General features: G+C 38.4%; 2 protein-coding genes across 5 annotated transcripts; one reads left to right on the forward strand and one right to left on the reverse strand.

Moving 5' to 3' along the window:
* Window positions 1-1,500: 1,500 nt before the first annotated feature.
* On the forward strand, window positions 1,501-14,898 carry ppp4r1 (protein phosphatase 4, regulatory subunit 1). Of its 4 annotated transcripts, none has more exons than XM_060869751.1 (20): window positions 1,501-1,701; window positions 1,929-1,985; window positions 3,053-3,188; window positions 3,420-3,526; window positions 4,188-4,330; window positions 4,543-4,689; window positions 4,776-4,883; window positions 5,030-5,095; window positions 5,869-6,027; window positions 6,286-6,416; window positions 7,085-7,779; window positions 9,801-9,943; window positions 10,108-10,200; window positions 10,433-10,618; window positions 11,108-11,269; window positions 11,425-11,525; window positions 11,614-11,734; window positions 11,940-12,068; window positions 12,647-12,788; window positions 13,775-14,898. In XM_060869751.1, the coding sequence occupies exons 1-20, from the start codon at window positions 1,695-1,697 to the stop codon at window positions 13,936-13,938; spliced, it is 2,997 nt and encodes a 998-aa protein (XP_060725734.1). In that variant the 5' UTR covers window positions 1,501-1,694; the 3' UTR covers window positions 13,939-14,898. The 4 variants fall into 4 exon arrangements, with proteins under 4 accessions (XP_060725734.1, XP_060725736.1, XP_060725737.1 ...); XM_060869753.1 differs by having other exon boundaries at window positions 3,104-3,188; XM_060869754.1 differs by having other exon boundaries at window positions 1,929-1,973; window positions 3,104-3,188.
* A 915-nt stretch (window positions 14,899-15,813) lies between these two features.
* Window positions 15,814-21,627, reverse strand: LOC132845628 (twisted gastrulation protein homolog 1-A-like). The gene is made up of 5 exons (XM_060869770.1): window positions 21,442-21,627; window positions 20,540-20,688; window positions 18,126-18,225; window positions 17,591-17,854; window positions 15,814-16,994 (listed from the first exon to the last, which is right to left on the reverse strand). The coding sequence occupies exons 2-5, from the start codon at window positions 20,681-20,683 to the stop codon at window positions 16,813-16,815; spliced, it is 690 nt and encodes a 229-aa protein (XP_060725753.1). The 5' UTR covers window positions 20,684-20,688; window positions 21,442-21,627; the 3' UTR covers window positions 15,814-16,812.

The following is a 21,627-nucleotide window of genomic DNA, read 5'->3' on the forward strand; positions in this document are numbered from 1 at the left end:
CATATTTCTCTTAAAAGTTTTTTTTTTCTCTCTCTCTCTATTCTAGCAGGAGAATCTGTTTAATAGAAATCCTATTTGGACTTCTTCTTGAAAATTAAAAATGTAATAAATGACGGAGATTTTATTCATAGGTATTTTTCATGTGCACTAGAATAAACATTTCTGGAAATATATTTCTCCCAGCACACATTATATAGTTCAGGATATTACACATTTTCTTCAAGCAATTAAAGATTACAGTATGACGTATCAAACATGGCTAATGAATATAATTTTCTTACGATTTATTTGTTTTATTTATTTTATTTTATCTTATTTATTTATTTGTTTGTTTGTTTGTTTCCTCTTCATTATTAGTTCAATATTCATGCCTCCTTATTCCCAGGTGTTGGATATCAGACTTTATTCACCTTGTTCTTACTCTGTTTATCTAATAGTCTACGCTGGAACATTAATGATGGCATGTACATAACTTGCAAATTCATATTACATTTAATATATTCAACTACACTTTTCATATAACTTTTACAAATTATTTTTTACACATACACATGTTTGTATTTTTCATATTTCTTCATAAATGTTTCAGATTACTAATTCAAATGCAGAGTTTTTGATGCTGGATTTTCAGCTTGAATCTTACACATCATTGTAGTGGTCCACCTGCATTCCTTCATTTGGATTATTGATGGTACTTTTTGTATTTGTCAGTTAATATCTTTGATCAGTGGAATAGTCAAGCACTTTACACATTAACCAATGATTCCTAAATGTATTCTAAAAATCTTAAACGTATATGTATATATGAAAATATAAGTAACTTCATGCAAATATACACAAACAAACACAAATACAACAACAAAAAATAAGTCATTCATACAAATACTTAGTATTGTTTAATTTAACAATGTTTACTTTGGAAAAATGTCCAGGGTGTGGTCTTGTTCTCCATGTCCTTGGGGATAGGTTCTAGGTTCCCTGTGACCCTGTGTGGTATAAATGGTAGAGAAAATATATATTTTATATATAAAGAATTAAAGGAATATAATATAATATAAGCAATATTTTTGACATTTATATATAAATATATTTTAAAACAGCATTATAATATGTGTATATATATATATAAAGAAAAAAGAATAAATAATGAAAATAAATAAAAACAAACAAACAAACAAATAAATAAATGAATAAATGAATGAATGAATAAAGAAATAAATATACTTATTTATACGTGGTATATATAAAAATCTAGTAGTATAGGGTAAAATATTTCAAATTAAATACATGAATTTATTTATAGAATAATAAACAAATTCATGTGAAATAAGACACAGAAATTTTACATTTAATAATGCACTTTTTTTTTTAAAGATCTGGTCCTGCTCTCTGTTGAAAGTGCAAATTTGGAAAACACTGATACACACACACACACTCACACACGTTTCCGCACACGTGATCAAGCATGGGTGGACGTGTTTGCGCGTGCGTGAAGCACATCACGCGGGGCAGACAGATACGCGCATGCGTCGTGCAGCTCGGCGAAGTTACGGGTAGCGACAGGGCTCAGTTCGATCCCAGCGCCGTGCTCCGTTCCGTCCTGCTGCATAGTTTAGCTTTAGCTTAGCTTCCCCCCCTCCGGTTGTTGTCGCCTCTTCGGCACAGACCACTTTTAAATGTAGGACCAGGACAAGATGGCGGGTATGTTAGAAGTCCACTTGAGTTATAGCACAAAACTAAAAGGGTGTCGCTTTAAACCTAGTTTTTCCTCTTTTGTCTCAGATCACGTTAACGTTAGCGAGCTCATTGTCTGTTAATATATTTGAAAGAAAACACATGCTAGCCCGGCTAATCTGAGCTAGCTAGCCGAGTTTAGGTGTAGCTCGGTGCTAATCACGACTAAACTCGTTTTCATGTGTTTGTCACAGATATTTCGCTGCTTCAGGAAGATTCTCAAGAGGAAATAGACGGATGTAAGTATTATGGTGTGTACACACACACACACACACACACACACACACACACACACTGTCATTCGGCAGTATCCGAGCTGAACGTTACCCAATGCTAAGCTAAGCTAATTAACTATGCTAGTTAGCTAGTAGCTACACCGGGCAAACTTTGCTACAGTAACGTTTAGTTCTCAGCGACGCTGGATTTTAAGCCCAGTGTTTCACATACAGCTGAAGCACACGTTCAAACGAAAGTCTGGTCATTTTTTAAATAAATACATAAATATTTTGTTTTGTTACAAACGTTCAAGTCATTTCAGCTTCCTTGAAACAGAACCGGATGAATCTTTACTGTGTAAAGCAGTGTAGATGGTTTCAGTCATGTAGCTTGTTTTAGTAGCTAATCATGTTTTGTACTGGTTCTTATATTTATGTTTGTTGCTTTAAAGCCTGTTTTCTCTGATTTGGATTTCTTTTTAACACACTTAACACCAAGCCTGGTTATTTTGTTGGTGAGTTCATTCAGGTGTCTCTGAGTTAGGCTTTCCAGAACCAAAATCACTATAAACTGAGATCACAGGAACATTCCTGGTTTCTACATATAACCCAGTTAGATGTCAGTGAATAATATGCAGTCATATCTACATATCTGACAAACATCATGCTCGACCTGTCTGCTATATCAGATCTTTCTATCTAACAATTCATGTGGTGGTTACTGAGGAGGTATTCAGTTTGGTGTGTGTGTGAAAGCGTAGGTTAAAAATTGCTTTCATGAAAATTAACACTGCAGCTCGTTTCCTGTTGGGAAAAAAAAAGTTTAAAAATGTATGTACATGGAGCCCTGTCTCACGCCTGCACTGCTGACTTCGGTGCTTGTTGGTGATTTGCCTATTATCTGGACTGCTATCATATTTGCACAATGTACCCAAAAAAGAACTAAAAACAATCAAGAAACACATCTTGCCTTTCAGTATTTTTGCTAAACCTGTTGGTGTGCGCATTCTGGTTACTTTTCTTTAATGGGTAACGGTCTTCATTACTGCTAGTGTGCGCTTGGTGGTGGTTTCTGCTCATAATATTTCCAATGTCTCTAATAGTCGGTGTGGATGACTACAGCTCAGAGTCTGACGTCATTATTATACCTTCAGCCTTGGATTTTGTATCACAAGATGAGATGCTGACACCCCTGGGGAGGCTGGATAAATACGTCACAAGCGAAAACATATTTAACAGGTACTTAAATGTAGACTTTATTGGATTTTGAATTTTATTGGCTATCATCCAGTCTTTTGTTGTCTTTACAATAATGAGGGTCGTTTGAGTGACAACAGTTAGACGTATCTTTATTATTTTAATGTCTCGCATACCTAAGGAAATCTGTAATTTATGTCTGTGAATTTTGACATTTTATATTCCAGAGAATCTTGCTGTAACACACAGGTCTCATTAGTATTTTATTCACAGACAGATGGTGGCTCGCAGTTTGCTGGATACGCTAAAAGCGGTTAGCGAGGATGAGAGGGATTGTATTGCAGTCCTCGAGAGAGTCAGCAGACTTGCGGAGGACTCTGGTAAACCACAGTTTTGTGTCTCATCAATTTTTTGCATTTCAGCATTTACCATGAACTCTGATTCCTAAAAGTATGTGTTCTTTCCTGGAAATGTTGAATTTATTTTTAGCATATCTTATACCATTGCTATGTCTCAGGTTAAGTGTTACAAAGAAATCTGCTCCCTTTAGCACCCGTTAATGTTTGATGAGACTGGTGTGACTTAATGTTTGTGCCAGGCTGTTGCCTTACAAAGTAAAATCTAAAGGCTTATCATTATTGTGAATTTGCACACCTGACTAGGTTTCTAACCCTTACCTCTGATGTGCCTTAATGTCTTGTGTGCCCTTGCTATACAGTGCAGGGAAAGGTAATCAAGCTGCTAATTATTTCAAGGTTCCTGGTTAAGAAAAAAGACCCTCTGTGTAATGAATGTCATGCTCATGTTTTTTGTAAATATCCTTATTAAACACATCCAAAGCTGAATGAAGATGAAAATTATTTCACTGCAAAGTTATCATTTGCCAAATGGGAAGATGCCTCACTGGCATTCACCTTAGGCTGAATATTTTAACATTGTGTTTCTGAAACATGACGCACTTTATCGTTTTGGTCACTTGATTAGTGATCATGTTTTTAATCATGGTTGTTTTAATATAACAGGCTGTCGATGTCTTTTTAGAGCCTACAGTTCGAGCCGAGCTTATGGAACAAATTCCTCATATTGCCATTTTCTGCCAAGAAAACAGACCTTCCATTCCCTTCGCATTTTCAAAGTTTTTGCTGCCCATTGTAGTGAGATATTTAGCTGACCAGAACAACCTGGTAAGTGTTGGTTTTTAAACCCGCATCTTTTTTTATATTTGTTAATATGTACTTTTGTAGAGTTAGTCTGTAGTGTGTCTCATAAAACCAGGCTGAAAGGAACATTTGGACTTCAGAATGCTGGATGACACCATTGCAGCAGTAAATAAATGCTGAGCTCTATCTCATTGAGATCTCATTATCTGAGTTCCCTTTTGCTTCATTCGCAACAGGTTAGGAAGACAAGCCAGGCAGCCCTTCTGATGCTTCTGGAGCAGGAGCTGATCGAGCGGGCAGACATTGAAAATCTTGTCTGTCCTGTCCTTGTTGATCTCACCGCCCCAGACAGCAATGATGATGTCAAGACTGAGGCTATGGCAGTGAGTTTTTGAATGGACAACTTTGATATTCTGAACTGTTTAAGTGTATTTAGCATTTTCCTTTTAACACTAATCTTTAAAAACAGATCATTTGCAAAATGGCACCCATGGTGGGGAAGGATATTACAGAGCGTCTCTTCCTTCCCCGCTTCTGTGAGATGTGCTGTGACTGCAGGATGTTCCATGTACGCAAGGTGGGCAGCTCTGTTTGGACCTTTCATAAATATGACTGCAGAGAAGAACAGTCTTGAAGAGAGATGTCTTGATTTGCTGTATAATTCAGGTTGTGGTAATATAAGTACATCATGACTTGATATTTCACCTTTTCTTCACTTGATAGGTTTGTGCAGCAAATTTTGGAGATATATGTACTGTTGTTGGGGGAGAAACAACAGAAGAGTTACTGGTATGGATGTCTTATTTGTGTTCAAGTTTTTAAAATGATTACATTGCTAAGCTTTACTCAAAGCTGCCTGTAATCCAGGCTCACTTTGGCTAGAAAGGTGCAGCAATGAAACATGAAAAGTCTACAATACATATAAAAACCAGTTGCTTTCTCAGTGTAGATTTCCATGTTCTGCCTGCATGGATTTCCCCATAATATGCTGGTAGCTTTATTGGCTACTGTAAATTGCCCCTAGATGTGAATAAGTATGTGAGTCCCCTACAGTGTTTAAAATTGGCCTTGCACTCAGGACCAGGGTCTGGTTCCACTGTCACCCAGACCAGCTATTTCTTATGGCTGCACTTTTCTATTAAAGGGTGATTTTTACAGCATGTGTTACAGTACTATTACACTGTACTGTACACTGTTGCATATTGGTCAACAAAGATAAGGCTTACTCTTTTAACTCATTTTCTGTGACCATTGGCTGAATTATGAGGAAGTTTTTTTTTGTTCCCTGGTTTGTACTTGCCTGTACAGGCCAAACCTGTATGCTCTGCCCATCCCATGTTGTCTGTTTTACCTGTCTGGGTGTTAACTGTAATTGTAATAACTTTTTTCTCAGTCCATTCACTTGTAGTTTTGCAATTATACACTATAAATATAAACAGATGAGATTTTTAGATTTTAATTAAAATGCCTATGTTATGTTTAGCCTGTATAGGGAAAGATTTTCCTTTCCAGAAGTGGCCTAATTGTTTTTCCTTTCATTGCTGCATTGTCTTCCTGTGCAGCTGCCACGGTTTTTCCAGCTCTGCTCAGATAATGTATGGGGAGTTCGGAAGGCCTGTGCAGAGTGCTTCATGTCAGTGTCCTCGGCAACGTCTCAGGAAGTACGCAGGACCAAACTCTCATCTCTTTTCATCAACCTCATAAGTGACCCCTCCCGCTGGGTGCGTGACTTCCCTCTTCCCTGGGCAACTACTCTAAAGATGTTTGTTTGTGTAGATAAATGGGATTTATTTCTTCCCTGGAATCTGTTCCAGGATCAGTATTTAGAGACGTGAAATACAGGGTTATTTTCTGTGTTACATTTTCTATAAACATTTGATATCGGATATAACTTTCTATGATTTTGGAACTATTGAATTTTTTTTTGGTGTCTTCTGCTGTAGTAAGTAGCTGTTTGCTGCATGTTGTGTGTTCAACAGGTGCGCCAGGCAGCGTTCCAGTCTTTGGGGCAGTTCATCTCTACATTTGCCAGTCCAAGCACTAATGTGGGCCAGTACTTCAAAGAGGGCACAGAGGAGGCTGACTGGAGAGGGCAGCAGTTGAAAAATCCGTAAGAATTATGTTTATGACACGATTTTGCCCACGTTTTACTATTGATATATAAATGTTTTATTTTGCTCACAGAGTAACTTCTTCATGAAGTGCAAACACCTGAAGGTGCAAAAGTCCAGAGTATTTTCTAATCTGTATTGATTGATAATCTGAAAGACTATAATACTAGTTTGTACAAGTCACACCTTTAACTGGAACCTTTAAGTGCATACAAAAAAAAAAAAACAGAATGGAGGAAATGAATAAAGACTGACACTATATGGTAGAAGGTTTTTTAAATAATTTCCACCCTTTAGATCCCTATGGGAATTTGTGCACGTTTAGTGAAAAGCGCATTAGTGAGGTCAGACAATGATGATGCAGCGAGGTGGTCACCGGAGCTGACGTCAGGGCTCTGTGCAGGCTACTTGGGTTCTTCCACTCATTGGCAAAAACAAGCCGTCATGAACTACTTCATGGTTTTGTGCACAGGTGCAATCTGGAGCACGTTTTGCCCTTTAGCACAATTTAAAGGAAATCATAATACACCATACAAACTTTTCCTATGCTATCGTGTGCTTCCAACTTTGTAGCAATAGATTGTGGAAGGCCCAGTTTGGGCATGATGGTCAGGTGTATAAAGTCTGTTTTGTATTTTTAATTTTTTCCCCCAATACCATTATTCAGGGCTGGTGAGAGATCTGCAAGAACCAACACACCTGCTACAGGCGAAAGTGCTCAGAACCTCCCATGTGAAAAAAAAGCTGCCACCTCACAGCCTGAATGTATTTTCCAGAATCCACCATGCACTCAAGTGCATTGTGAGGGCCAGCTATGTCAGGCAGAACGGGAAAGTGTGGATATAGCTGTGGAGGGCGGAGGGGAGCAGGCAGCCGAAGCTTTACTTCTGGAGGAGTCCTTTTGCAATGTTGACGCAGATAGGCCCAATCCAAAGTGCCTTTCTGAGCTAGGCGATCTAGACCAAGATCAATCGGTCAGGGAACCTCTGTGCTCACCAATCACAAGTCTCACAGCACAGGACAGCCCCTCAAACACCTCAGAAGGCCTTGTGATGGAAAATCCTACACACCCAAACCCAAACACCTCCAGTTTAGAGTTTGCCTCCGGTGCACTACTAAGCCATGTGATAGAGAAACTGGAGATACCAGAGCAGGAGCTCTTTAACTCATTCCACTACTGGAGGACACCTATCCCACAGATAGACCTTGACCTGGAGCTGTTGGAGGAGAAGGGCAACTGTGACGACAAGGTTACTGCTTCCAGTTTCTCTACCCAGGTTTCAACAAATGTTCTGGACAGGAAGCAGCTGGAGGAACTCATTGAAAATCTGGAGCCCCACATTGATGACCCTGATGTCAAAGGTGAGGAGGGCTGCCTTTCTGTCTTTTTATTATTTTTTCTGAATGCAAAGACACCCCGATATTTTTTAGTATATTCCAAAAAATTATATTCAAATCAAGATTTACTCTGGTTTATCTTCAAGTTTTGGAACAGATATATCTGATTAACTTGATCCAGCAAACACCTTTAAATAACTTTTGTGTATTTTCTGATCTTTGATGGTTGTCTTTGTACAATAATGTAATAAAAATGTGTTTGGAAAAATGATGGACACATCAATTTATTAAAAAGTGGTAATAAGCTCAAGTATGTCCAAAAAATATTTTTTGTATTACATCATTTGCATTGAACATCTAAATGTATGAGTAAACCTACAAAGATGTATCTTGTATATTTACGGCTAGCCATGCTCACAGCAAGGTTGAAGTTTTTTTGGTGATTTTGGTGAAACTGATTACGGTATATCACAATTTGTTAAAGCTATGCTTGTATCACAGAATAAATGCAGAATTTCATTCATTAGAAAGGCCTTTAAATTTTCAATCAAGGGAAAACTCCTGGCATTCTTGGGCAGTTCTTTGTTTTTTGGCAGTTACATATTTCTCTGTCTTTAATTGTTTATCTTCTGACCTGTTGTATATTGTTAATATAATTATTTCTGATTGCTGTATTTGAGGTAATAAGATTCTTAATCGGTTTGACTGGTTAGATTGTTTTTAAAAGCTGCCTCAAGCACTGAAGTTGTAGAGGAGGCCAAACTTCTATTCTTGTGCTACTGCTGAAAGGAAATGAGCTTAGGGAAACTGAACAAACACTGAATAGAAACGGATGTGTTAACAAAAGCATGACGAAACACCACAATGCTTTAACTTTGAGCAATGTAATGTCGGTTTCTTCATCATAAAATCCAGTGTTATTTACAAGCTTGTTGGTTTGTGATGCCTGTCTTAATTACATTATTAATGTAACTAAGACACTGCTTAAACCCTGCTCCTAAACATTGTCATGTTTGTGTGTGGTGAATACATGCTGTTGCTGATGCTTAGACGCTTATAATGCTTCTATGTGATTTTGCTTAGTCCCAAAAATAGAGTAGGTCCTACTTTTCTGCTTTCTCATATATCAGTAGCGCACAGCTTGCGGCTGAGTCTTAACTATTGTTTAATTTATTGCAAATATTCATAGTCTATCCTGTGTGTGACATGTCTGAGATAAGTCTGTACAAACTGTGCTGTTACTGTAATATTACATACTTTGTTTGTCCTTAAATGTCTAACATGTACATTTCACGAGGGTATGATGGGTTTTGTTCACCATGTTTGCAAGTTAGCACAGTTCTAACAGAATTGTTATAAAAAAATTAATGCGCTTTATAATTTTTTAAAAATATACTTAAATTCTGATGGCAAGACTTGCTGCTTTAAACAGGATTCTTGGCTGACTAAAGGGTTGCTAGTGTCTAGAAAGGTTCTAATAGGAGCCATTAATGATGGGGAAAATGTTCGGACTAATATTTTATTAGAAATTTGGTTTCATTTTTCTAATGTACATTAATTTGGTATGACTTTGTACAGACCATTCTGATATGCTGACTTGTGCCACAGCTGCATTATTTTAGATATTTCTAAATATACAAGTATTTTATCACACTGTTGTGTAGATGTTTCCGTCAGAAGATGAAAAGGTAGTTTTGCACAGTACAAAGTGCATTGCATACCAAGTGTGTTAATAGTAGGTTACTGTGCGCTCACATAGCAAACTCATGTTCAGGCCTGCATTCACATTGTCGGCCAACAAGAGTGCATAACAGGCTGTTAGATTTATCTGCTTGACTTTCTGTAATCAGCCTAGTCCGCCTTGCTGTTTCATATAAAATTACTTTTTTACCTCTTTGGCAGATGAAAATGGAGTAACACTTCATAAGCACATGGTTCACATGAATTAACATGGTTTTGTGATTTTTTTTTTTTTTTCTTCAATGTATTTCAACAGATTATTTGTGTAAATAAAATTAAGCATCATTTTTGTTTGTGTATAACAGCACAAGTGGATGTGTTGACTGCTGCTCTGAAAGCCACTTCGTTGGACACTCATGTTGAGGAGGCATTCCTGGAACCACGGCAGGCTCATGATAACCCTTTCAGCTCTTGTCATGTCCCTCTCATTGACTCTTCTGATGTAGAGGTTCAAACATTTTTATTTGAAAATCAGTTTTCAAATCTTAAAATATTTAAACCAATTTAAGCTACTTGGATCACGTCTTTTGCATATATTTATACTCTGTTTGCAAGTACTCTCTGACGATTGCTAGGAGTAGTAAATCTCTAAACATGAAGTGTCTGTTTCAGAGTCGAGAATCCACCCTACCTGTGAGTCATGGAGATGATTCAGAGTTAAGTGATAGCAGCAGTCCAGAAGAGGAGAAAAAATCCAAGCAACAGGTAAAACCCATTTGCCCATTTTCTGTGACTTGCTGTGTTGAAAACCAATAAATCTGATTGTTAAGCATGTTTACAGTTAAATAATATTGTTCCAACTTTATTATGATAGTTACGTTGCACACTTTTGAGTGCAAATTTTTTAAACTCTACTGCTTATTATCCTGAATAGGAAAAAAATCACATGCAAGTTTAAACATGTTTTTTTCTCCTTTGTCTTTGTGTTATATCGTAGGATGTAGTCCCTCAGGCACTGTTGGATCAGTATCTCTCTATGACAGACCCATCCCGGGCCCAGACGGTGGATATGGAGATTGCTAAACATTGTGCGTACAGCCTACCTGGTGTGGCACTTACACTGGGTCGCCAGAATTGGCATTGCCTCAGAGACACCTTCGAGACCCTAGCCTCTGACATGCAGGTACTGTAAGACTGCACCTCAGAATATAATACTTCAACACCCTTACCACTAACTAATTCTTTTGCATTTCTTGCTGTCCCCTTTTCACTGAGACTGTGGTTATCTATGCTTATTACTGCATCCCACGCTAGATTTGGATATTAGGTCTCCAAAAAAATCAAATATAACAAAATCTAATGCTGAAATCAACAAAGACTTAAAGTTTTTATCACTTTGCTGGCATACTGTAGACTAGTATTGATCAATAATGTAAAGTTCAATAATGACTTGATGGGTTTTTAGTGCTATATTACTCTTATCTTTTTTTTTATATTTTTTATTGCTACATTATATTTTTAGTGCTGTATTACTCTTATCTAGTCTTATCCTTTCTTCCTCCACCTTGTTTTACTATACTCTTTTTCCTTATTCTCACCTCTGTTCACCTGCACTTATTTGTCAGTATCTTTATCTTTTGACAGTCTCTTTCTTTCTCTTGTCCTCTAATAGTGGAAGGTACGGCGGACACTGGCTTTCTCCATTCATGAATTAGCCCTGATTTTGGGTGATCAGCTAACTGCTGAAGATCTGGTGCCTATCTTTAATGGCTTTCTTAAGGACCTAGACGAAGTGCGTATAGGAGTCCTTCGACATCTCTACGATTTCCTTAAGGTCAGTCAAATTTTCTGATGTCCACATGTTTATCTTTGTGTCCTTACTGTTTCTGTAACTATCTCTGCATTTCACTCAATTTCTATTTTAAAGATGCTGTAATTTACAGAGGTGAAAGAGAAACTTGACCTGTTTCTGTCCTTTTCCTCTTTTAGTTGCTGCATCAAGATACAAGGAGGAAGTATCTCTACCAGTTGCAGGAGTTCCTGGTCACAGACAATAGTCGGAACTGGAGATTCAGATCAGAACTTGCAGAGTATGACCACCTAATGTGATGCTCATTAGAACCTGTTACCTATCTGCCATTTTACTATACATTTCTTTTTGTTTGTTTTCTCTAAAAGGCAGTTGGTCCTGCTTTTGGAGCTGTATAGTGGGCAGGATGTGTATGACTATCTAAGGCCTTTGGCATTCTGCCTCTGCATAGATAGAGTCTCCTCTGTCCGGTGGACTTCCTACAGACTGGTATGCATAGCTATATACACAAGCTGTTTCCTTTGTGAGGGCTCTTTGGGTTTTTAGCCCCTCTCTTATGTAGATAATGTAGCATTCTACACCGATGTCTCTCTTGGTTGTCCTGTCTTTGAGTGTGTGAGTCTGTGGCTGTTGCTTGCAAATTAACTTTTAGTATGTTTTAATATGAGGTGTGCTTTTGTTTTTCTCTGTTCAGGTTAGTGAGATTATCAGGAAACTCTCAACATGTCCAGCACTGTTGGTTGACTTCCTTGGCGAATTGGTGGATAAATTCTGCCACTCTCCAAAATGGTCTGGACGGCAAGCGTTTGCTTTTGTGTGTCAGGTAAGGACAAATCTTCCCATTGCCGCACAGTATTCTTAAATGGTCTTAGTGTTGAAGCCCCTGAATAGTTAATTCAGCCAGTTCAGTGTTTAAAGTGCTTTCTGCCTCATTGCATTGAAATCATTCAGTTCACTGGCTGATGCTGTTTTGGCAGTGCAACCGATGCAGCCGTGGACTTAGCCTAAGTGTTTTTAGGTTTGGATTATGATGTTTTTTGTGATTTAAAAGTAGAGTTGTTATTGTATATTTAATAGACATTAAGATGCACATTATTGTATGTGTACACTCTAAAATCAACTGCTTAAAGCCAGCGCCATGTTGCCATATGGTCAGTAGCCCTATTTTTTTTTACTATGGCCAGTGTAGTATAGGGAGTGTAGCGTTTCCTGGCTGCCACCTGCTTACTCTGCAGCATATTGGAGCTGATTGTTTAGAACCTTAATCTAGGCTATACTGCATCAAAATGTGTTCATTCTCTTATGGCTTCTTTCCCTTTCTGTTTGTTTTTGTGATGTTCCCATTAATTTCCATCTATTGTGTCACTTATTTTCTTTAATACACATGCTGTCTTTCCCTAGCTTGCTATAGAGGAAGACTGTGTGTCATTGGATCAGTTTTCAGAGCACCTGCTGGCTCCTTTGCTGCAGCTGGCATCTGACCCTGTGCCCAACGTTCGTGTGCTGCTGGCCAAAACTCTGCGCCAGAGCCTGATGGAGCGAGGTCAGTACCAGACTATTGACTTGCTTTTTAGGGGAGTGTATGTCAGAGTCAAAGAGTCAAGAAGCTTTTATTGTCATTTCAACCATATATAGCTGTTGCAGTACACAGTGAAATAAGACAACGTTTCTCCAGGATCAAGGTGCTATATAAAACAAAGACAGTGCTAAGGACTTAGTAAGTAGTCCTAGATACATAAAGTGCATCTGTGCAACCTGGTGCAAACAGTGAGAGACAAAAGACCGTGCAAACAAAAAATACAAGACAATATGTTCAGACAATATTGCATGTGCTGAAATACTGGAATGAACACATTATTATAGCAGCAGTTACATGAGATATTGTAAAGTATTGTGCAAAACAGCAATCGACTGAAATGTGTGAGAGCATGTGCAAAGAGCAAAAACAGTGTGCAAAACAGCAGGTAAACAGTTTGATGGATATATAATGGAAGTGTGTGTATTTGGTTTAGGTCTGTGCAGACCATACAGTTGATGTGCATGTATGTTGTGCTCAGTACAGTTCAGTTATTAAGGAGTCTGATGGCTTGTGAAAAGACACTATTACACAGTCTGCTCGTGAGGGCCCGAATGCTTCGGTACCTTTTTCCAGATGCCAGGAGGGTGAAGAGTGTGTGTGGGGTCATCCATAATGCTGTTGGCTTTGCGGATGCAGCATGTGGTGTAAATGTCCATGATAGAGGGAAGAGAGACTCCAATGATCCTCTCAGCTGTCCTTACTATCCACTGCAGGGTCTTTTGCGATCCGATCTGTGTTTTGGCTGTGTTGTACAGCTGAAATTAAACATACTAATGGTTGTTCTGGGTACAAATAAAAGTTTCTCTTGGTCTAACTTAAAAATGAATGTCTAGGAGTAGATGTAATGACGAAGTCCCCTTACTTGTATGCCAAGAAATCTGTTTAAATTTCACATTTTGTTATGAATGGTATGATAAGGGATGTTTTACTGTTTGTGTTGCATCCTATAGAATATTTCATACACTCCGCCAACTCCCACCAGGAGGCACTGGAGCAGACACTGGTAGCTCTGCAGATGGACTTGGACAAAGATGTCAAATACTTTGCCAGCGTACACCCAGGAAGCACACGCATTAACGAGGACGCCATGAGCACCACTTCCTCCACCTACTGAGCAGGCACATACTCCACCCCTAGCTTGGATAATGGTTTAGGGGCCTGGACTCTCCTCTACCATGGGCACAAGAACTACAATATTTGCTTGGGGGTCGCTTCAACCAACTGTCCTTCCCTTAGAGCAACTCACTACAACAAAGAGTTTTGGTGATTTATTATTTTAATTTTATTTTTTTTGCCACAGAAGCCTTACAAGTGTCTTCCTTACAACCAGAGAATACTTGAATTTCTGGAGTCAAAACATCAAGAAACTACAGTATCAAATCAGCATATCTCAGATCCAGGGAGTGGGTGATTGCTATTCTTTCACTCATCATCATCGTCGTCATCATCTCCTTTGCTCTCTTATTGATGGACCTTCATCATTTTTCTCTTCAGCATTACAGGAACGTTCAGCTTCAATCAACACATTAGCAGGACAGACTGTAGCGCCAATGTTTCCCTTATTTTATCTCATTTCTCCATTTTGATACTGTACTGTGTGAGTGACTCATATGCTGCAGATATATTCAACATGGAGTGAGTATAACCGCCTCAGCTTTTCCACACATCGTTGTCTGGGAGCCGTTTAAAGCCGGACACTCTTTTCTTCTCAAGGGCTTGAGCCAATATTGTTTTAAAGTTGAGTTGAGCACATTGTTGTGCCTGAGGACATGGGCTTCCCCTGGGACACAGGGATTCATGTCCTATTGGAAAAGGAACTATTGTATTTTTAAACCAAAATCACAGCGGTCCATTTTGCAGAGTATGTAGAAATTCAATATTGAAACAGTGTGGATGTTGCACATCACTCTGGGGTATTTTAACAAGAAAAAAGTGCTTCACTATGATCCATGCATCACATGTACTGTACATATCCTTATCAGTTGTTTTTTTTTCCATTTTGAACAGTGATCATGAATAGAATTGTTATATGTTCTCCTAACCTATCAAAAATAAAATTTCAGATGCAGTTGCACTTAGTCTGATTTCATTTTCACCTTTGTTGATATCATGCAGCATTTGGATTAGTGATCAAAAGTAAATAAAATTGTATAGATCATAGTGTCATTTGTTCATCTTTATGTGCACAATAGAATTCGTTTGGTAAAGAAAACCATTCAAAGAACATTAACGCTGAAACCGGATTTACATGGTTGCCAAGTGTAGTATGTGGACTGTAGAGGGCAGTAAAGATACCAGTCAGATTTAACCTTTACCTCCTGTTATATTTAAGTTATGCATTATGTAAGTTCTCATACTGTTTTAATGTGTGCACCATTTTGTTGACTTATTTCCCATTAGTAGTCTGAACGTTGTTGAAAACATTATTGGGTAAGCATAATTGATCATGGAGTTCTTTAACAGTCAACGTGTTTAAACAGTCTTCATTACAGCCCAAACAATGACTTGTAAGCGAAAGTGTTAACGTCTGCTGACCTAATGGTGATTAGCAGGTAGGTGATCATACTGACTCCTTAGTGCTTCTAAGCTGGCTGGCAAACAAAGCTTGAGGACGATGCCATGTGTAGCTCCTACCTAGTTTCAGTGCCAAGACTGAGTGGTCATGTGACTGCACTAGTTGCGTCTCGATCTCTTCCCAGGAGAGAAAGACTCCTTTGTACTGATCTAAATGTGATGCTGCTGCTCCTCCCTCTGCAACTCTATCACCCACCACACAGGCCCAACTGTCTGCTATCTGACCCAGAATCCATGATCAATCATACAAAGCTGATGTGAAAGTGCTCATATCCCCTCCTCTCCTCTATTCAGTGGAAGCCGGGGTAACAGATTAGTGCACCTGCCTACTGAATACACCCTTACATAGAAAAAAAAAACAAACAATGGCAAGAATGCAGGATTGAGATGAGTGCTCAAAATGTACTGAAAACAATTAGATTTAAATACTAATTTTATTATTGTATAGATTTTTTTTTATACAGATTACAAGCACATACAGTAATGTCAACTTAGGTTGTGAGCTTTGCAATTGGACCTATGGTACTATGACAATTAGTGTTAATAAAACAGATTTAAACCAACAATGTGTTGAGCATGTTTCGTGTTTCTCTCAAGAACACCATAACCAGAAGCAGGTTTCTCAGCTTTTAATGAGGATTACTGCAAAACAGAATATGAACATGCAGGTTTTGTAGGACTCTGAAGCAACACTACTGAAACACATAGAACATAACTATAATGAATACCAGATATATGACTTACACATACAAGCTCTGGTCCATTAAGGCCATAACCAGAGTGCTGATCTAAGGACACGTTTTCTCTTTGCTTTCTCATCATATCTGTGGTAAAAGCTTCTAAGAAATGTCACTCAGACATGGACGCTTTCTGTATATAGCTCCAGTCCCTTCATCTATGCTGAACAAGAATTATTCAAAGAATATATCAACAAACCTTCGCTATAAATGTCAATCTATCAGCAGTTTAAAAATACTATGTGATGCTGTATGACTGCCTACTATTATAGTCAATATTATATGGCTTTTTCTGACCCCCCCCTCCTCCTCCCATGTAGTACCTTAATATCAATCAGTTGCATCTAATTAATAAGCATGATTAAAGTTAGTAAAGGTTAATATGCTACATAAAGCAATAATGTGGCAGAGAACACACTTTTGAATACAATTTGATGAACAATTAATTATGCAATGATTTATATAAAAATACAAGACAAAATCCATATCTTTTTTTTCCTGGGAAACCTGGGGTAAAAAGTTTAAAAGGTTAATACAAAGAGACAAGGGCTTGTAATCTACATGATTGTCAGCTCGTTTTCCCAATCCCAGGTCAGTGTCTCCTGAGACTATGGTCCTGTTATTGTGCCCTCTGGTGGCAGGAGTATGAGCATCCGCAACGTTCAAAGGCTAGTGGTTCAGAAGAGACAATTCATGCACTTCACTGCTCTGCTGCCGTAGTCAATACACTCGGGCCCAATACACTCACAGCAGGCGTTGTGAAACCAACGGTACTTCGAGCCTCCCATCGACTCACAGTACTGCTTACACTGACGAATCGAAACACAGTCATCAAAGTACACTACCGTGCACATGTTTTCTAGAGAGATGGAGAGAAAGGTTATAAAAAGTAAGAACTTTTACAAGGTGCACAATTCCCAATTTATATATTTTTATAAAATGTAGCACACTGTATGATACATTTATTTGCAAGAACCACTGAATGTTCAATCCTTAAAAGGAAAATTATTTTCTAAAGCCTCAACATAAGCTGTAATATCCTCCTGAACATTAACAAATCCTCCCTGCTTGTGGTCTGATTAAGTAATCAGAAAACAAAGTTAGGGCTGAAAGTTCACTACAAAGCGATTTGATTCACAACAAATTAAAATCAGAAAAGCAGCATGCTGCAGAGTCGTTGGAGCATTTTTAACGTGAGCGACTTAATCAAGATGGCATTTCAAGCTGGGGTGAATTTCCAGTCTACACAATATGTAAAATAATTGTTAGATATGAAATCACAGGAAGGCCATTAGTTCCAACTATAAAAATACTTTTTTTTTTAAACATTATATGCATACAAAAGTTATTATAAGGTATTTGTTTTCTCAATCTGGGGGATGAGGCTAATATTTACACTGTTAACTTTTACAGAATGCATACAAACGCGTGTTACTGGGTGATACCATGCCTTACCTTGAGTGTTATCATAACTAGAATGAATACTGTTGCCAGGCAACGAAACATTTTGATGCTGATCTTCCATAGTCTCCAAGAAGGAGACCAAGCTCTCATGGTATGATAGCTCCTCTGCCACTGGAAAGGAGACCACCATCATGTTGATGGGGGCTTCACCCTCAGTGAGCGCTCTGAACAGAGAGGGAATGGGCCTGTAGAGATCCTCCACTGTGCTCTTTGAGGTGGCTGGTGTGTCACTGTAGTTCCTAGGGTTGCACATGCCTGAGAGGGAGTTTGTTAAATTAAACACAGCTGTTATCAAAACAGATCCTTAAACAGGAAAACAGAAGACTATGAACAGCATTCAGGAAAAATTCAAGCTGTATATATCAGGTTACAGCACACTACAGAAAGGACACAGCAAATCATGCATCCATCAAGTGCACTGAATACAAAGAGAAGCGTTGATTGACAGCAAGTTAAAAAATCTGCACATTGTTGTCTTTTTTGACTGCACTGTAACATGGACTAGAAGTCAAACGTTTACACTCACCCACACAGTCACAGCACTCCTCCCACAGCGTGCCCAGACACAGCATACACTCTTTACAGCATGAACAGTTCCCATCTGATGGTCTGCACTGGCACAGCTCCTGAAAAATATTATTAAATAAGTATAGCTGCTGAAAAGAAAGATAGAAAGAAAAACAGCATCAAGCTTGATTTCAAATCTCCGTTTACATTTCACAACATATATACAGTGATTAAACAGAGAGAAAGCTATTTCTTAAGCCTAATTTTAAGATAAACGAAAGTACAATTGACAGATGATTTATAAAAAGGTTCTGATATATGATTCACACCCTTTTGATAAATATGGAAACAAACACATTCAGGGAAGATTTTCAGTTCATGTATACCAGACTTTTGAATGTAAACATCTTTATTTTTTACAGAAACCTGCTTTTCAAAACAAACTTTAGTTCATTTCTACCTTTACATCATTATAGGTTTTGAAAACCAGTCAATATTTATTAAAACAAAAGATGTTTTAAAAAAAAGATTCTTTTTAAAAGTTTCGATCCTTGCAAGCATAAGTATTCTTTTCCTAGTGAAATGCATGTCTCTGAAGGAGTCTAAGTATATTGTGGTTTTCTGAAGCACACTGTGCAACCTCAGGATACCAAAACAGCAGGAGAGGCTGAGAGCAGAGGTCACATTCCAGATGTGCAAAAATAAGCAGCCTAATCTCCACCACAGGCAACTCAGAACCTGATCACGATAGCCGTGTTACCACCGTATCACGTCACACCATGATAATACGGCTATTTTACGTCTAAAACAAAATCACAAGTACAGATTCTTCACCTGCAAAGACTTCAAAACTGAAGAAGGGAATCAGGAAAAGAAAAAAAAGGAAATAGTTCCATTCTTGTAGCTCTGAGCCATGTCAATTAACACAAAAACTATTTGGGTTATACCATATTAAATGCCAAAGTCAAGAGGACAACTCTTAAATAGTTTTTATACATATGTATTTTGTAGGTTTATCTGTTCCGCTAACCTACACTTAGGACCATACAGCCTGCTCAACCACAACCTTAAATCCACAAACATGCAAACTGAATGTCAATGATTATGATAAAACTTTATTAATCCCTTAATGGGAAATCACTTGTACAGCATTAATATATCCAAGTAAGTAAAAATATTTGTGAGAGGGTTAAGTAGTAGAGTACAGACTTGCTGGAAAAACTGTACAAGATTGACAGGAGTATAAAATATGTTGAAAAATAATATCAGGAAGAATATAAACAAGTGTTTTTGTATTACAATTTATATCATTTTCTGGAAGGTTCTCTAGAAAAAAAAATGTGTGGTTGTAGTTACCAAATTGCTGCAGTAACCCGTGAATTTTTTTTGCTTGTCTCTTTTCTTATTCAATGTAACGTGGGTCCAGAAACAGAGACACAGTAAATGTGTGCTCACATTTGTTTTCTTGTCTTGTGACTTCTCTATCTCTTTGCATGTCTCTCTGTTAAACACCTGTGACTCATTTTCTGTCCATGAGAGTTGACGTTGACTCTCTCTGCCCAGTGATTTGTCTTTTTTTTTTACTTGAAGTCACTTTTTCTAGTTTGGGTAACTGTAGATCATGGAGTAAGTATAGGGAACAAGTCCAGGGATCCCCATCAGACCAAATCTGACTCTGGCTACAGCTATATACCCGTGTGCTATACACGATACAACCAAAAGTTTGTGGACACCTGAGAATCACACACACGTGACTAAAGAAGTGCTTCTTCCCTGAAATGTGGCCACAGTTAAAAGTTCATAATTGTAGAGGATGTCTTCGCACGCTGTAGTCTTACAATTTCCCTTCACCCCAAACCTGTTCCAGCAGGACAATGCCTGAGGTCCATGAAGAAATGGTTTGAATAAAAGTAATCAAGTGTCCTGCACAGAGCTTTGACCTCAATGCCAATGAATGACGATGACAACTTCTCATCTCACATCATTTCCTAGCCTCACTAATTAATGCTCTTTTAGCTGAATGTACTCAAATCTCCACAGCCACACTAAAATCTAGTGGAATGGCTTTCCAGAAGAGTAAAGCTACTTTAACAGCAAAGGGGGACTAACAAGCCACCCACATGGGTGTGATTGTCAGGTGCTCGCAGACTTTTGTACTACTACATTTACATTTCTGGCATTTAACAGACACCTTTATATCCAGAGTGACTTACAATTGTTTTCGATTTATTCAACTGAGCAATTGAGGGTTAAGGGCCTTGCTTAAGGGCCCAGCAGTGGCAGCTTGGTAGACGTGGGATTCGAACCCATGACCTTCTAGTCAGTAATCAGCACAAGGCTACCACATGCCACCCCTACTAGAGTAATACACATTATACAAATGGTGAATGAACGCACGTTTTAAGCCATAAATAAACAAAAAGACATGGTTACCTGTATTAGACACTTGCTGACGTCGCTGGCACACAAGGCTTTATTGCAAGCAGTAGAAAAAGAAATTCCAGACAAAAACACAAGAAGCGCAAACAGTGCAGTGTGTGTCCATGTGGACTGCATTCCGCCGCGAGCGAATCTCATCCCACCTGCATCCTCATAGGAACCACAACAAGGATACAGTCAGTTTCAGGAGGACACACACAAAAACAGCTAACAGCAAACATCTGAGATAAATAAATAAAACAAAACCATCAGGGAACAATCCACAAACATGCACAACAGGCTGCAGTTTCCACACTTTCCTCTCGCGCCATTGTTGTGTTAATATGGGCGGCAACATCAAAGCCGTAAGGCCAGGTAATTAAGGAGCGAGAGGACCAAACCTAAATGGCTTCCCATTGCACATGAAGTCCACTACATTGGGTGTGGAAGCCGTTATTACATAGTGCACATACAAAGGGAATGAGCAGATATTTGGGATTCAACCCTAGTTCTGTCGAGGAAGTTTTCACTCACAACAATAACGTTTACTGTGTAAAACAAAAAATAACACATTCAATTAAACAGATTAATAATCCATAGATTTTAGAGTCCGAAATTCCAAACCCAACATGCACACTAATTTAATTTCTATCATTCACGCCTCGCGCTTGACTCGGATTACTACAGACGCTTGATTTAGCAACAATGTAACAATGTTTCAGATCGTTTCCTTGAAAATCGCTTTGATCTCCCCTTTTGTAGTTTAATGCAAAACCGACAATGAACACAAACAGCCTGCCATCATCTGTAGCCCATAAAAAGAAGCAGAAAAGAAAAAAGAACCCTCCCTCTTTCTCGGTACAGAACAATATACAAAAAAAAAAACCCAACACAAAGAGTTAGTGACTCAAACTTACCGTGCCACAATAAAACCTGTATAGGAGTCTGTTAAGTTACAAACCGTTATCTATCCTGTCGTTTGTTTGAACTTTTTTCCCTCCAGGATAATTAAGGCATGGCGTGCTTTTCCTCTCACACAAAGCTAGACAGCAGCAGCAGACAGGCGCCTTAAAGAGACAGACACCTCTTAACATCTCGGACAC

Source organism: Tachysurus vachellii, chromosome 5 (genome assembly GCF_030014155.1).
Source record: "Tachysurus vachellii isolate PV-2020 chromosome 5, HZAU_Pvac_v1, whole genome shotgun sequence".
Taxonomy (NCBI): domain Eukaryota; kingdom Metazoa; phylum Chordata; class Actinopteri; order Siluriformes; family Bagridae; genus Tachysurus; species Tachysurus vachellii.

What these genes read in the sequence shown, in the direction of transcription:
- ppp4r1 (XM_060869751.1), top strand. An exon ending in TGATGACCCTGATGTCAAAG is followed by an intron (nt 7,780 to 9,800) that starts GTGAGGAGGGCT and finishes TGTGTATAACAG; the next exon opens with CACAAGTGGATGTGTTGACT. An exon ending in TTGACTCTTCTGATGTAGAG is followed by an intron (nt 9,944 to 10,107) that starts GTTCAAACATTT and finishes TGTCTGTTTCAG; the next exon opens with AGTCGAGAATCCACCCTACC.
- LOC132845628 (XM_060869770.1), bottom strand. Translation starts at nt 20,683, where the DNA reads ATGAGATTCGCTCGCGGCGGAATGCAGTCCACATGGACACACACTGCA. An exon ending in GGAGTGCTGTGACTGTGTGG is followed by an intron (nt 17,855 to 18,125) that starts GTGAGTGTAAAC and finishes ACTCCCTCTCAG; the next exon opens with GCATGTGCAACCCTAGGAAC. An exon ending in TAGTTATGATAACACTCAAG is followed by an intron (nt 16,995 to 17,590) that starts GTAAGGCATGGT and finishes CCATCTCTCTAG; the next exon opens with AAAACATGTGCACGGTAGTG.